Here is a 12077-nt window from a genome sequence, read left to right as displayed (position 1 = left end):
AAAACACCAAGTCCGCTCCCTAGTTTAACAAAATTCTGACAGGAATGACATCTTAAGCCCATCATGTTTTTCAAACATTTTTTACTGACAAAACTGGTAGTTCTTTGATTACGAAACATAAATAATCTCAGTTCTGGCTGAACTCCAAGACATAAGCACTTTCTTCTGCTGTCTCAGCTATTCTCCTGATGTCAAAGACAAATTAAAATAAATTTGAACCATATGGCTAGCCGGCAGATTACTAGCACTCTTGCATCAATGAGGGCAAAGCAATTCATTGTCACCAGTGCAGAAATATCTTAGGCACATGAAAATTTCAAAAGGCTGGAAAAAACGTGTATGAAGCAGCCTTTTGGATTAAAGCCCTATTTTATGACCGGAGGAAACGCTGCTTTTCCGATCCTCTACCACCCATTTGTCTGCTTTTTACATACTCTTAGTGCCATATAAACTATTACGGCAAGAAGGATTAACACCATTCTCCATCTGCTCCATGACTTTCCCATGCAATGTTTCATCAAGGTTAACACCACAGAGCAGTGAAGCCTAATCCATCACGGTAATCCAGGTCAGAACGTCACTTATAAAAGCCAGTTCGCTTCGCAGACTTCATAGAAAACAAAAACTTGGGTAAAGGTCCTATTCCAGAAACTGCTCTGCCTCTGACTCCTACCTCTCCTTCTACCCCACTGCTTCCCAAAAGATATTTTTCTAAGCGTCTCCATACACTACATTTACAAATTTTAAACCCTTAATGATGAAACGCTTCTCCCACATGCTGGAAATCCACATTAAGAAGAAATGCTGTGACATACCAATATACCCTCCCAAAGAAACATGTGGGCTTCAGGGCAGGCAGGTGTTTTCTGAAATAAATTCAAACCTGGAAATCTTGAAGGGAACCGCATACTCAGAAAGGCGTAGTGGAAATTAGACAGGACAAGGACAACGCTGTGGAACTGCAACACGTACCCTATCAGCGTTACACGGCTCCATCCTCCTGGTACCTTCCTCTCCGGTAAAGCCAAAGCTAAATTCACCTCACAGGAGGGGCTCGATGGGAATGCTTGCCTAAGGCTATATTTATTTATGTCACATTTGAAAAGGTTTTTGAAAAATACTAGCTCCCAGACAAGTTTAACATGAATAGGAGAGGTTTTTCATTCGTACTTCAGTTGAACGTTTTGCCTCACTGTCAAGAGCTTTGTCTAAAATCTCACAGAAATGTTAAATTCTTGGGATGCATGCTAAAAGCTGGAATTTTACTGCTGAAATTTCAGTGAAAGCTTTAAGTTTATTTCCTCAGCACCCTCTATCTCCGGAACGCTTTTCTGTGACGTTCATCATACTAGTCCACTTTCTCCATTCTGCAAATATAATCAGCCTGCGGGGAGAAGAGGAGACGCTGAACTGCTCTCTGCCTCACCATTCACCCTAAACGCCGGCTGCTGTTTTGTAGATGATTATTTCTGACCTTGGCGCCAGGTTCAAATAGCATGAGGAGGAAAAGCCGCTACCATGGATCCTCGCAGGAACACCCATGCATAACAACTGTACGTGCCGAACTCTCCTAAGGAGACGTGTCTCCTTGGGACAGGCAGCCCTTTGTCGCACCTTCTAGGTGGCCTCTGTGAATAGTCGTTTGATATGAACACAACTACCCATTTAGCTGTCCCTGGCTTTGCATTTGCAAACATATTTTGCATATCTCTCATGAACACCTTCAACAAAAAAACTTTGTTTATATGTTATCTAAGCCAACAGAAAACATCATGTAAGGCAAAAACTGTCCCTCTGCTTGTATAGTGTATGAAATGCACTAATTTATAGGAACAAACGTCCAAAATATAGGAATAGAATTAATTGCACAAATCCTTCTAAAAACCAGTGGGAGCCTGCCTCCTAACCCCTCTTTACATTTTTAAAAACTTCCTCTACAATAGTTGTTATTCCAGATGACAGACAGCAGGCAAGGCCCTGTCATGGCATACCCTGCCCCCTCAGCCCGTACGAGCATTGGAGCGAAGACATCGCAATACATTTCACTGAATTTCTTTGCATTTCTTGTTTTTTACTGCCCAGATGAGCCGATTTATTTTAAGAATCAAAACCGATAATCTCTCAACCTGTTTGCATTTCATAATGCGAGTCAACAAATAACGACACGAATGTATTCCTCATTAAGAAGGAAATTCCAAGCCTGGTTGCAGGCAATAGAAATAATTGCAAGATGCCATGAAAAAAGAATGCCTGCATTTAGCTACACCTTCTAAGTGTTTTCCCATAACAAGGCAACATCACTACTTTAATTCATTTAGATTTCTATCATTAACCAGCAATTAAACACCCAGCTTAAGCTCAAAGCTCAGGTAATGCCTTGTGCTACGGACCTCGCACCAAATAAAACTTTATCTTCCACATAAAGATAATTTAAGAATAGCTAGACCTTCCTATCAAAAGATTTGGTACCTTCTTCCAAGCTCTGCATGGCCACATAGACGAGGCAATCTCAATATGTTAGCGACTCCAGAATATTGAAAACAGTACTTTTAAGGGCCTATGGCAAGTACTGCAACGGGGATGTAGTTCTATTTTCAAATTTCTTGTTATCTTTAACAGTAAAATCAAAAGATGGCGAGAGCGTTTAGAGACCAAAGGGTTTTCTCAGAACCCTCACTCCCCAGCCACATTCACAATGACCCTAAGGCATCCCATACTCTTAAAGGCAGTACCCTTGTTAGCAGAAGGACAGGCCCTCTGATTATGGCTGGCTGCAGAATCACCCTGCTAATGACAGTGATAAAGTAAATGGCAAGATACAGATAATTGATGGAGGATATCAACTAGAGTGTACGACGGTTCTACCTCCTGTTGATCACCTTGTCAGATGAGCTGGCACTGGAGATTTCACCTGCAGGCAGGTGAAGAGAAGCCCCTGCAATAAAGGCATTACTCTGAAAGTTTCAGCTGCGCTACACTGAAGTTGCAACGGCAGAGGAAAGCAGCAGCTCCCCAAAGTATGTTTCTTAAGAGATGCATCTGTGATTAATGCGATATGGGGAGTTTTTACCAGCACCAAAGCGCAAAAGACAGGATTTGATGAGGTCTTCCCAGGTCTTTCAATTGCATGCAATTCTGCAACTTATATTTGGATATTTTTCTTTATCAGAAAAATAGATCGAGCATTTAGGGGCAGGTACCTCCACCACACCTGAGCTGGAGCGTGGAACCTGGTGTCCCTCAGCACACACCATCACAGGAACTGTCAGGGCATTGTACAGACATCTCCTGAATGGCAATTCCAAAGACAACGTGCCCTAGCTCAACAGGGCAATTTAGAGAAGCTGAAATGGCATTCAGTGTGCTCCTGCCCTGTATTCCACATACCTCTACGGACAAAGGGAAAAAATATTCTCAGTCCCGACTAATACTGTATATGCATGCTTGGACTGTCACTTGAAGATGAACACCCCTCTTTCTGATACGGAGGAGGGGCCGTGAAATGGGACAAGTATGTGGTTAGTAATATGCTTTGGCATCCATTACAGTAAATCTGCGGTGTGACTAACAGCCCACTGAACCAAACTGAAACAACCTCAATAGACTGAGAAAAGTAAGTAAAAAAGATGGTAGAGATTATATCTGCCAATAGTAATGAAGGCATTCCATCATCATTTGATAAGACATTTAAAAATGTGCAGATGTATATACACACATACCTGACCAAGAAAATGCTACATTTATTTATTTTTTGGTTATGAACCTGGTAACAGTTATCTATGCTTTACTGACTGTAATTTAATTTCCCGACTCAGAAAAAGATACCTGTAACTTAGGCTAGGGATTTTTTGTTGTGGTTGTTGCTGCTGCTGTCTTGATTTATTTAAATGGATATATTGTTAAAGGAACTCTGTACTTACCCCTGTATCGTAGTCACAACGGATAGCACTTAGGGACACCTCAGTCATGTATTTTCTGCCATCACACTACAGGGTTAATGTTGAGATCAAAGCTATCCTCGGGTGGTTCTGATCACCTGAATGATCCACAGCAGCTGTGTGCCTCATTTAGCTGGCAGGAGAAACCGACCTTAAGGGTAATGGAGCAGGACAGCTGAAAGGTTCTTGTTTATCTGACCCAACGCATATTGTTTCAAGGGTTGTGTAAATGTACTGAGATGCATCAGCTACTCTAGACAGATTTATACGCAAACTGCTTGCTTGCTGAAGCACTGAAAGAGTTGTAGCTACCAAGTGATTAAAAAAGTTATCTCGTCAGGTCAATTAGAAAGGAAAATAAGACTTAGAGGACCATGTTAGGCTTTTTTTAAAAGCTCAGTTAAAGAATTAACATATAGATCTTGGGGCTGACTACAGGACACCCACAACCTGCACATTTCCAGTCAGTAAAAGAGAGTCTATACTGAACTTCAGATTTACTTATGTGAAAAAGGACCGTAAGGAAGACAGTATCCAGGATCTGACAGTTTCCCACAGAATGGACAAGAAAATGGCAAAACGTGTCAGGAAATGGTTTAGAAAGATAACCTCCATCAAGGAGGTACTGAGGCATGGAACAGAGTCGAGGAATTTGGCCAGCCTTTCTTCTGCACTGGCTCTTTTTAGTCTGTTTGCTGAAAAAGTCTCACAGAGCTCTTCCTTGCCATATGCCCTTGAAAGTACGGATTCAAATATTCAACGCAGGAAAGCTCTTATATTTTGGGAGATGAATATGTTTAAAGAATGAACAAAACACCATTCAATGTACTCTGTTAACAGTTTCGTTATTGTACAACACATCTGCACGTAGAGAGCATCACTTAGTAGCTCTGTAAAACACCCGTATTCGTGACATACGAACATTGACAATTTCCACATATTTTGCTTTGCCAAGACAGGGCCAAGTACCCCAGTAGGATCAGTTAATTTTTTATCACTTCCTAGAACTCAAACTACACTTTTTCAAATCATATTGTTTAAAAAATCTAAAAGTTAAAAAAATTAAAAAAAAATCTAAGTACATACAAAGAGTACATACTCCCACCCTGGGGAGCATCCAGCATCACACACACAACGGATGTCAACCAACTGATATAAAACACAATGAAAACAAATCCTTTGTGTATAACAATTTCACCAATTGTCCAATTAAAACATTCTTTCCAGAATCGAAGCACATGAAGTCTCAAGAAAATGCAAGAAGACTAAAACAAAATAAAAATCCAATCTCAACAAAAAACCTGGTTTTTCTCGAGCTAGTCAGTTACCAAGTTAAACACATCTTTCAGCATTTGTCAAGTAACTTTACTCCTTTGCATTTATTTTAAATATAAACATGATTAATTTTTATTGTAAACACAAATTACCTTTTACTATCACACATCATCACTAAGCCTCACCGTTTTAGTGCAGAGCTGCTCTTATATATAGCAGATGTGCCTAAGGCTAGCTGAGTGGTTTTTCTAACACCGCTCAACTGGTAGATGGCGATTGTGTAAACATACAAGTAACTGATATGCTTTAGTATTAAAAAAGAAGAAGGAGGTGCAAAATCTCACTTGCAGCATTTTAACAGTAACAAAATTTGACTTTCCCATCAGGTGCAACATCGAGTGTCCTTGGTAAAGTCACAAAATAATGACGCACACTGGAAGAGAGTCTGGATGCAAGATGCAAGTAATCAGGTAGGGATAAAACCACCTTCCCAGTCTATACTTCATCTCAGCAGCAACAGCCTCTCTTTTCTTACCAACAAAAAACCCCACCGCTATCAAGCTCCTACAAGTACGCTGCATTACAGTAAGAGCAAAGCAGAATATTAGACACTGAAAGACGTCGCGTTCCAGCGGCACAGAAACTAGTCTCCAAAACTCTTGGCCTCAAGGACCTTGAGATTTGCCCATTCAAATGCAGCACCAACGCCGCCTGTTCAATTATATTCTTCCCAAACCAGCCTTATATAATATGGGATTATTCTGTACTGATTTCTTCAAATTTAGGCTGCTGCACCTATATTAAAGAAAATACTTCTTAAAAAGCAGTATCAATGCACATGCAAACAACTTACTCTATTTCCGTATCGCCAACGGACATATATATATTTAAAAATGTAATATGTACAGTTTCTACATATGTGTGTGTGTGAGTGTGTACACAGGTAAACATTTATTACTCTGGCCACAAATATCTCAGTTATACAGATCATTAATCATAACGCTGAAACGCTATAGTTTTCCTCACAGATTTTATTAAAAAACTAAATTATTTATTGTGTCAACTACAATCAAAGCTTATTGTTACATGCATCTATTACAACTTCCAAGTTTGTCCCCTAAATTATGAGCTGCCTTTGTATTATCTATGTATTCACAATAAAATTTGCTGTCTCCTATGTGGGTGGCAATGACTGTTGGATGTAAAAGGACTGCTTTCAGTCCATGATGAATAATCAGCCAAGTCCTTAAACAGATGCAAAAGTTAAAAGATTAGCCTGCAGATAATATTGTCACCAAGTTATTTCTTAATACTATCAAAGAGATTTATTTACTGGATCACTTACTCCTTTGTGGCATTTCAATAAAATAGGTTCCCTACTAGTACTGCATCTTAAATTATAATATACCACATCCAGATTGTCCCATGTAAACACATTTCAGGAGTTGTGCCTGTGTCACCCTTTGCACAGGAGTGTTCCATAGCAGAACAAAGAGGATTCGGACACTCACATCCAAACCCTAGCTCAAACTGCCTAGCAGCATTTGGTAGATGAATCAGTTATAAGAACATTCATATCGCATGGGCAAACATGATTTCTAGGCACAATCTAAACCAGATAGTTATAAGGATCGCATTGGGTACGGGCAGTGATGAGGAGCCTCACCTACTCCTTGGCCCACAGTCTTAAGAAAACAGCCTTATAGCCACTAACTCCAGTGGGGAGATCTATATACAAAACAGCTGAAGGAGGCAAACCTCTGCTTTAAAAACACACAGTTCACTATTAAAAACATATAACCACCTAAACCAAATATCATAAACTACAAATATAGACTGTAAATTCATTCTTCCTAGATATATATGCTGCACATATAGCTTTGCTAACTTAAAATCAAATTCTTGTCTTTACACAAAACCATTGCCTAGTACAGAGATACCCTTCCCTATGTGAAGAATAGAAACTATTGCAATAATGTGTCCCATACACAATGTTCCTCAATTCCAAATAGAAGAAAGCTTATTATTTTACTTGGAAAACAACCCTCAACAATACAATACTGCAGATAGCTGTCAGCTGCACTGTACTTATCTAAGGAAAATAAACAAACTTACCTAAAGCACCTTCCCTACAGTACCTGTTTGAAATACCTTAAGCACAACTCCCAACACTGACTACAAACAGCTACATAATTCAAACGGCAAATAGGTAGGAACTTCCAAGTGATGTTGAATTTTTACAATGACAAATAGTTTTATACAGTTTGCTAAGTCACTACGAGGAAGTCACAAAGTGAACACCTCAGAGAGTCCATTTTATCGGCTGTTCAATTTAAAATCATCATCTTTATCTAACCATAAAATTTATTTTATTTTGAGGAACAGGAAGAATTCTTTAGATACACTGCTTTAGTACTTACGGGTAAAATGATTAGAAGTGGATGGATTGACACTATCACCACTGTCAGCACTTTCACTGCTAGAAATGTCATCATCTGATTCCCGCACAGAGGAACAAGGTGAGGAGCCATCAACTTCTTCAAACTTCCTCTTTAAAATTCCACTCATCGCTGCAATGCTGTCACATGCACCTGTAACGGGAACAGAGGCAATGAGGCACTGAAACATCCAACTGCAGAATATGCAGTCATAATCTCCAAAGTAATTTTTACTTAGAAGTACCAGTAAGTTGCCACTTCTAGTCTTAAATAACCATTTAGTATGAAATTAGATACAATTAATTAGGAGACAGTGGAGCCACAGGAAAGCAAAACGACATCAAAAGTCATACCCTAACTTGTCATGTATGGAGACTGTTATTTTGCTATAATAATGTGTAACAGATTGCTTTGAGGGAGTATTTTTCCCATTTTGATGTCAATAGAACCCCTGATTTCTAGCTTATGTTGTGAAATTTCAAACAAGGAAAAAATGGGAGTTTCTTTTCAAACACCCTCTCTTGGTCCCTCCCTTGGCTGCCATGGGAAGAAGAAATGTTCACAATCAGGGATGAAATTAAATAAGAAGAAATCATTCTGAACACTACAGTTCCCATCACCAAACATACGTGATCTAATTAGTGTCAACATCACCCCTATAAGAAATCCATCTGATAATTCCCACATTACAGACAGATAAAAGACAATGAAGTCACAAAGACTGTATAACAATTTAGTGCTCAATAAATGCCTGGAATTCAGAAATTCCCCACTCCAGTCAGAGACACCAATTGCCTACAGAACTCTCACCTTCCCACATTAAGAAATGAGATGCCTAATATACTCCTGAGGTTGAGCAGAAGATTATAAAGCAAAGTATTCAAGCAGAAATTTAGCAGCAGAGGTAGAATTATAACATAAATTGCACTTAATTAAGGAGAAAGTGTACCCTTAACTAACTGAGGAGAGATCAAGGACAGCTGGAGCTTGCTCAGAGGACACGCAGCTGCCACCACGCCGCCCGCAGCACTGCAGAGGCAAGCAGTGCTGATACTTATCCAGGCAAAAAGTTTGTCTGGGATTGATGACGTGCTCAACTCACCAAGTAGGACACACAACCTACCGCTACAGACTTACCACAGGATTCTGACAAATCCCACTGAAAGCAAGAAAAGAAAAAAAAATTGCATTCCTCACCGAAACAGAACTTTTTACATCCCTGCAGCTACCTTTAGGACTCATTAATTTCAAGCCATCTGTGATCCGCTCCATCCAGGAAGTTGGACTAGAAAACCTTCAGAGCCCGCTTCCAACCAACAATTCTATGGTTATATGTTTTAGAAAAAATAAACCTGTCAGGAAGCTAACATATGCTGGGCTAAATGACTACCAGTAAGTGAGATGAGGTTAAGGCAGAGACTCCAATACCGACCATACTGTTTTAACAATTAGCACCTTTCAGGGTTTTGGCCCAGGCCACCTCACACTCTCCTGGATAACGCAGGATGAAGCAGGTGCCAGAACCATTCCCAGCAGGCAGGCTGGATGAGGGCAGCTGGGTTTTGGCAGTGGGCTGACAGCTTAGCTACTGTGGACAAGCCAGAGAATGCTGTCCTTAGCCTGCACCTTTTTTATCTTTTTAATTAACATAGAGGTAGTCTCAGTGATGTAGCTGCTATGTTCCGACCCTGTAAGCACAACACTTCAGCTGATCCTCTGGTACCTTTGCTCACACTTCGTCTAGTACCAAGTAGTTTCAATGTTTCCTACGCGTCCAAGCCCCAACACCTGTTTCCTTCATGGAAAAAACAAAGTGACCGAGTGAAGAGGTTTGCAACCAACTTTTGGCCTGATATGAAGCTAGAAAAGGATAAGGTATCTGAGAGCTACCCCAAAAAAATTGCTGAAAAAGCATTTTACATTGTCTGCCAACTCCTAAGCACAGCAGGAGGGAGTTATGGGCAGGTTTAAGGTTGCCTTGGTAAGTCAAAACTAGAAATTACAGATACGTTATACAACATTTTTATGATATTATTTAATTACAAGAACTAAAATGGAAGTTTTATAATAAGGGAGTTCATTCATCTCTTAGGAAGCAAAAGCTCTGAGAGGCACATACATGACTGCCCCAAGTTTAATATCCTGTCTCCAGCAGTAGTCAGTATTTAACGCTTCAGCGGAAAGCAATGGGATGAGAAATCCAGCCACAACCACTGCAGATACATGGCTCTGCTTCCTCATCCTTGCAGTCAATTTCCCCTAAGCATAAGGCTGAAATGTTGCTGTACGACAGTGCACAGCCTCCTATAAATTCATTTGACTTGCTCTCCTGAGGCAACAAGCTTCATTTTAGTTTATTGGGGGGAAAAAACCACAACAAAACACATCTCCCAAAACTATAGCCACAGACCCTTCAAAATCACAGCAGTTTCAGTCTTTATGGTATTTTGGACAGTAAACAGCAGCAGAAGCACGCCAGTGTCTAGCGGCATGCTACACTAGATAGAACTCCACATGTACAGGTACTCCCTGCAAAGTGGAAATAGCTGAAGAGAAGTCACTGAGGTCTTCTTGCTGTTGTATAGTGATGTTTCCGTTTCAACCCCCAATAGCGATTCTATTACAAGGGAGGTGCAATGCATCTGCTGATCCTGTATGGAATTAGGAAATGCCTGTATACTTTGGGGGGGTGTGTGCAGGGAGGGAATGGCGATGGAGACGCAAATGGAACTGCAGCATCGACTTACTCATCCCAAAGCTGAGGAGTCTGTCCCACTGCTGCAGTTGCCGGAAAGCACCCGGCGTGTTACTGCCTGAGCTCTCAATCTCACAGCTGTGCAACCCCCCACAGCTGCCTCTGGGGAAGTCCCCAAAACCTCTTGTTGACACTGTTCCACTTCTAATGTGGTAACTAAAGTGTTCATCAGCCAGAACAAGGAAGAGAAAGTAGGCAAAAAACTGTGCAAGTCTGGAAACACTTGAGCACTCAGTTACCGCTCAAACAGATTCTTCCCAATTCTGAGCTAATGATTCCCAGAACAAGACGTGGATTCCCATCAGAAGGTACCCAACTCTTGACAGTAACGTACAGGTACTGATACAGTCCTGTTGAGTCTGCTCTGGGAACTGGTGCCAGATTCCCTAGGGCTACAAAACCAAAGCAGGGGGGTGATGTGCAATCTCAACAGGTATACATTGCCACGCAACACAGTATGGCCACCATCAGCCACAGCTACTACACATGCTCAGTCTACCGCCTGCAAGGGCACAGGGGCATACAAACGGTTGATCACTGACTGTTGACTGAGAAACAGCTCCCTTCAATTGAGGAAACAGTAACTTTTAAATGACTCCAATGACCTTGTCTTTGACCGATCCTCAGATCAAAACCCTTTTCCTAGAAGGCTCTTGCCCACCTGTCACCAAACTGTCTTCTTCAAAGGCATGTGAGCTTTTTCAGGGTCTCACTTTCTCACTTTGAAGTTCCCCTAGCATAAAGGCTGCTTCTGCACATACCCAGAAGTTACAGAGATTTGAGATGCCTGAATAACTTCATATCCAGGTCTCCCCAGGAGCCTGAAACTTGGTGTTCTTCCAAGAAAGGTGTCTAAGAACAAAAGGAAAACAGACTACGAGTGCAGAGCGTGTTGAGAAGGAAAAGGGCCAGAAAGGTCGGGCCAGGCTCAAACCCATGAGTGATGATGTACCTGAGCGCTGGTAAATACAGTACAGCACTTGGCACGCTAACCATGCACACTCTCTTTGGACTATGAATCTTGGCATTATTTTCTATACAGTGAAATGGTCTCCACCTAAGCAGAGGACTAGGGTGCTCTCTGCTAAGCTGTAGCTTAGAGGCTGCAATTACTGAATGACAGATTCAGCTCTCCAGCATCCTGGTGAGTTCCTTAGCTGTTAAAAATACTGTGTAAATTACAAGAAGCCCATTCAGCAGCAGATCTTTAGAAGAAAGATGTTTTTAAGAGGAAGAGCGACCTATGCTCTGTTCTTGAAAGAGAAGGTTTATGCGCCTGCCTTCAGGAGTGGGCACTGGACTGTGACTGTGGAGCACAGGGAGCTTTGATAGCAAACAGCTGAGCTGTGGTTCCACGCTGAAGGGTAACTGCCCAGATGCTGGGGATTAAAACATTTAACTCTCAAGCATCTAACCTCTAATTGCCTTCCTTCTTATTTCATTAAGGGGATCTGACTTAGGGATTAATCCTGCAACCTTACTCAGATGTAAAACACCTGCAGCCCTCAACAACCACGGCCAACCCTTAAGAGATTAAAAAAAGAAGTAGAACTAGTTCAGCTCAAAGCGAGTCGTGGGAAGGATGGGGTATTTTACAACCACCTCGACGCTGGTAGGGAACACATGCTCCTCCCCACAGTATGCTACTGGACCTCTGCATCAGTGAATGAG

The 12077-nt window shown here is 41.2% G+C and overlaps 1 protein-coding gene across 4 annotated transcripts in view; it reads right to left on the bottom strand.

Annotated features, from left to right (window-relative positions):
* Positions 1–12077, bottom strand: part of CSRNP3 (cysteine and serine rich nuclear protein 3) — a 114267-nt gene that overhangs the window by 26698 nt on the left and 75492 nt on the right. For all 4 annotated transcript variants that reach the window (XM_063341720.1, XM_063341719.1, XM_063341722.1 and 1 more), the window contains one exon: positions 7634–7804. In XM_063341720.1, the coding sequence (XP_063197790.1) occupies positions 7634–7804 (171 nt within the window). The remainder of the gene's footprint in view (positions 1–7633; positions 7805–12077) is intronic.

This window comes from Chroicocephalus ridibundus, chromosome 7, assembly GCF_963924245.1.
Source record: "Chroicocephalus ridibundus chromosome 7, bChrRid1.1, whole genome shotgun sequence".
NCBI classification, from domain to species: domain Eukaryota; kingdom Metazoa; phylum Chordata; class Aves; order Charadriiformes; family Laridae; genus Chroicocephalus; species Chroicocephalus ridibundus.
This window is presented reverse-complemented; position numbering and strand designations above follow the sequence as displayed.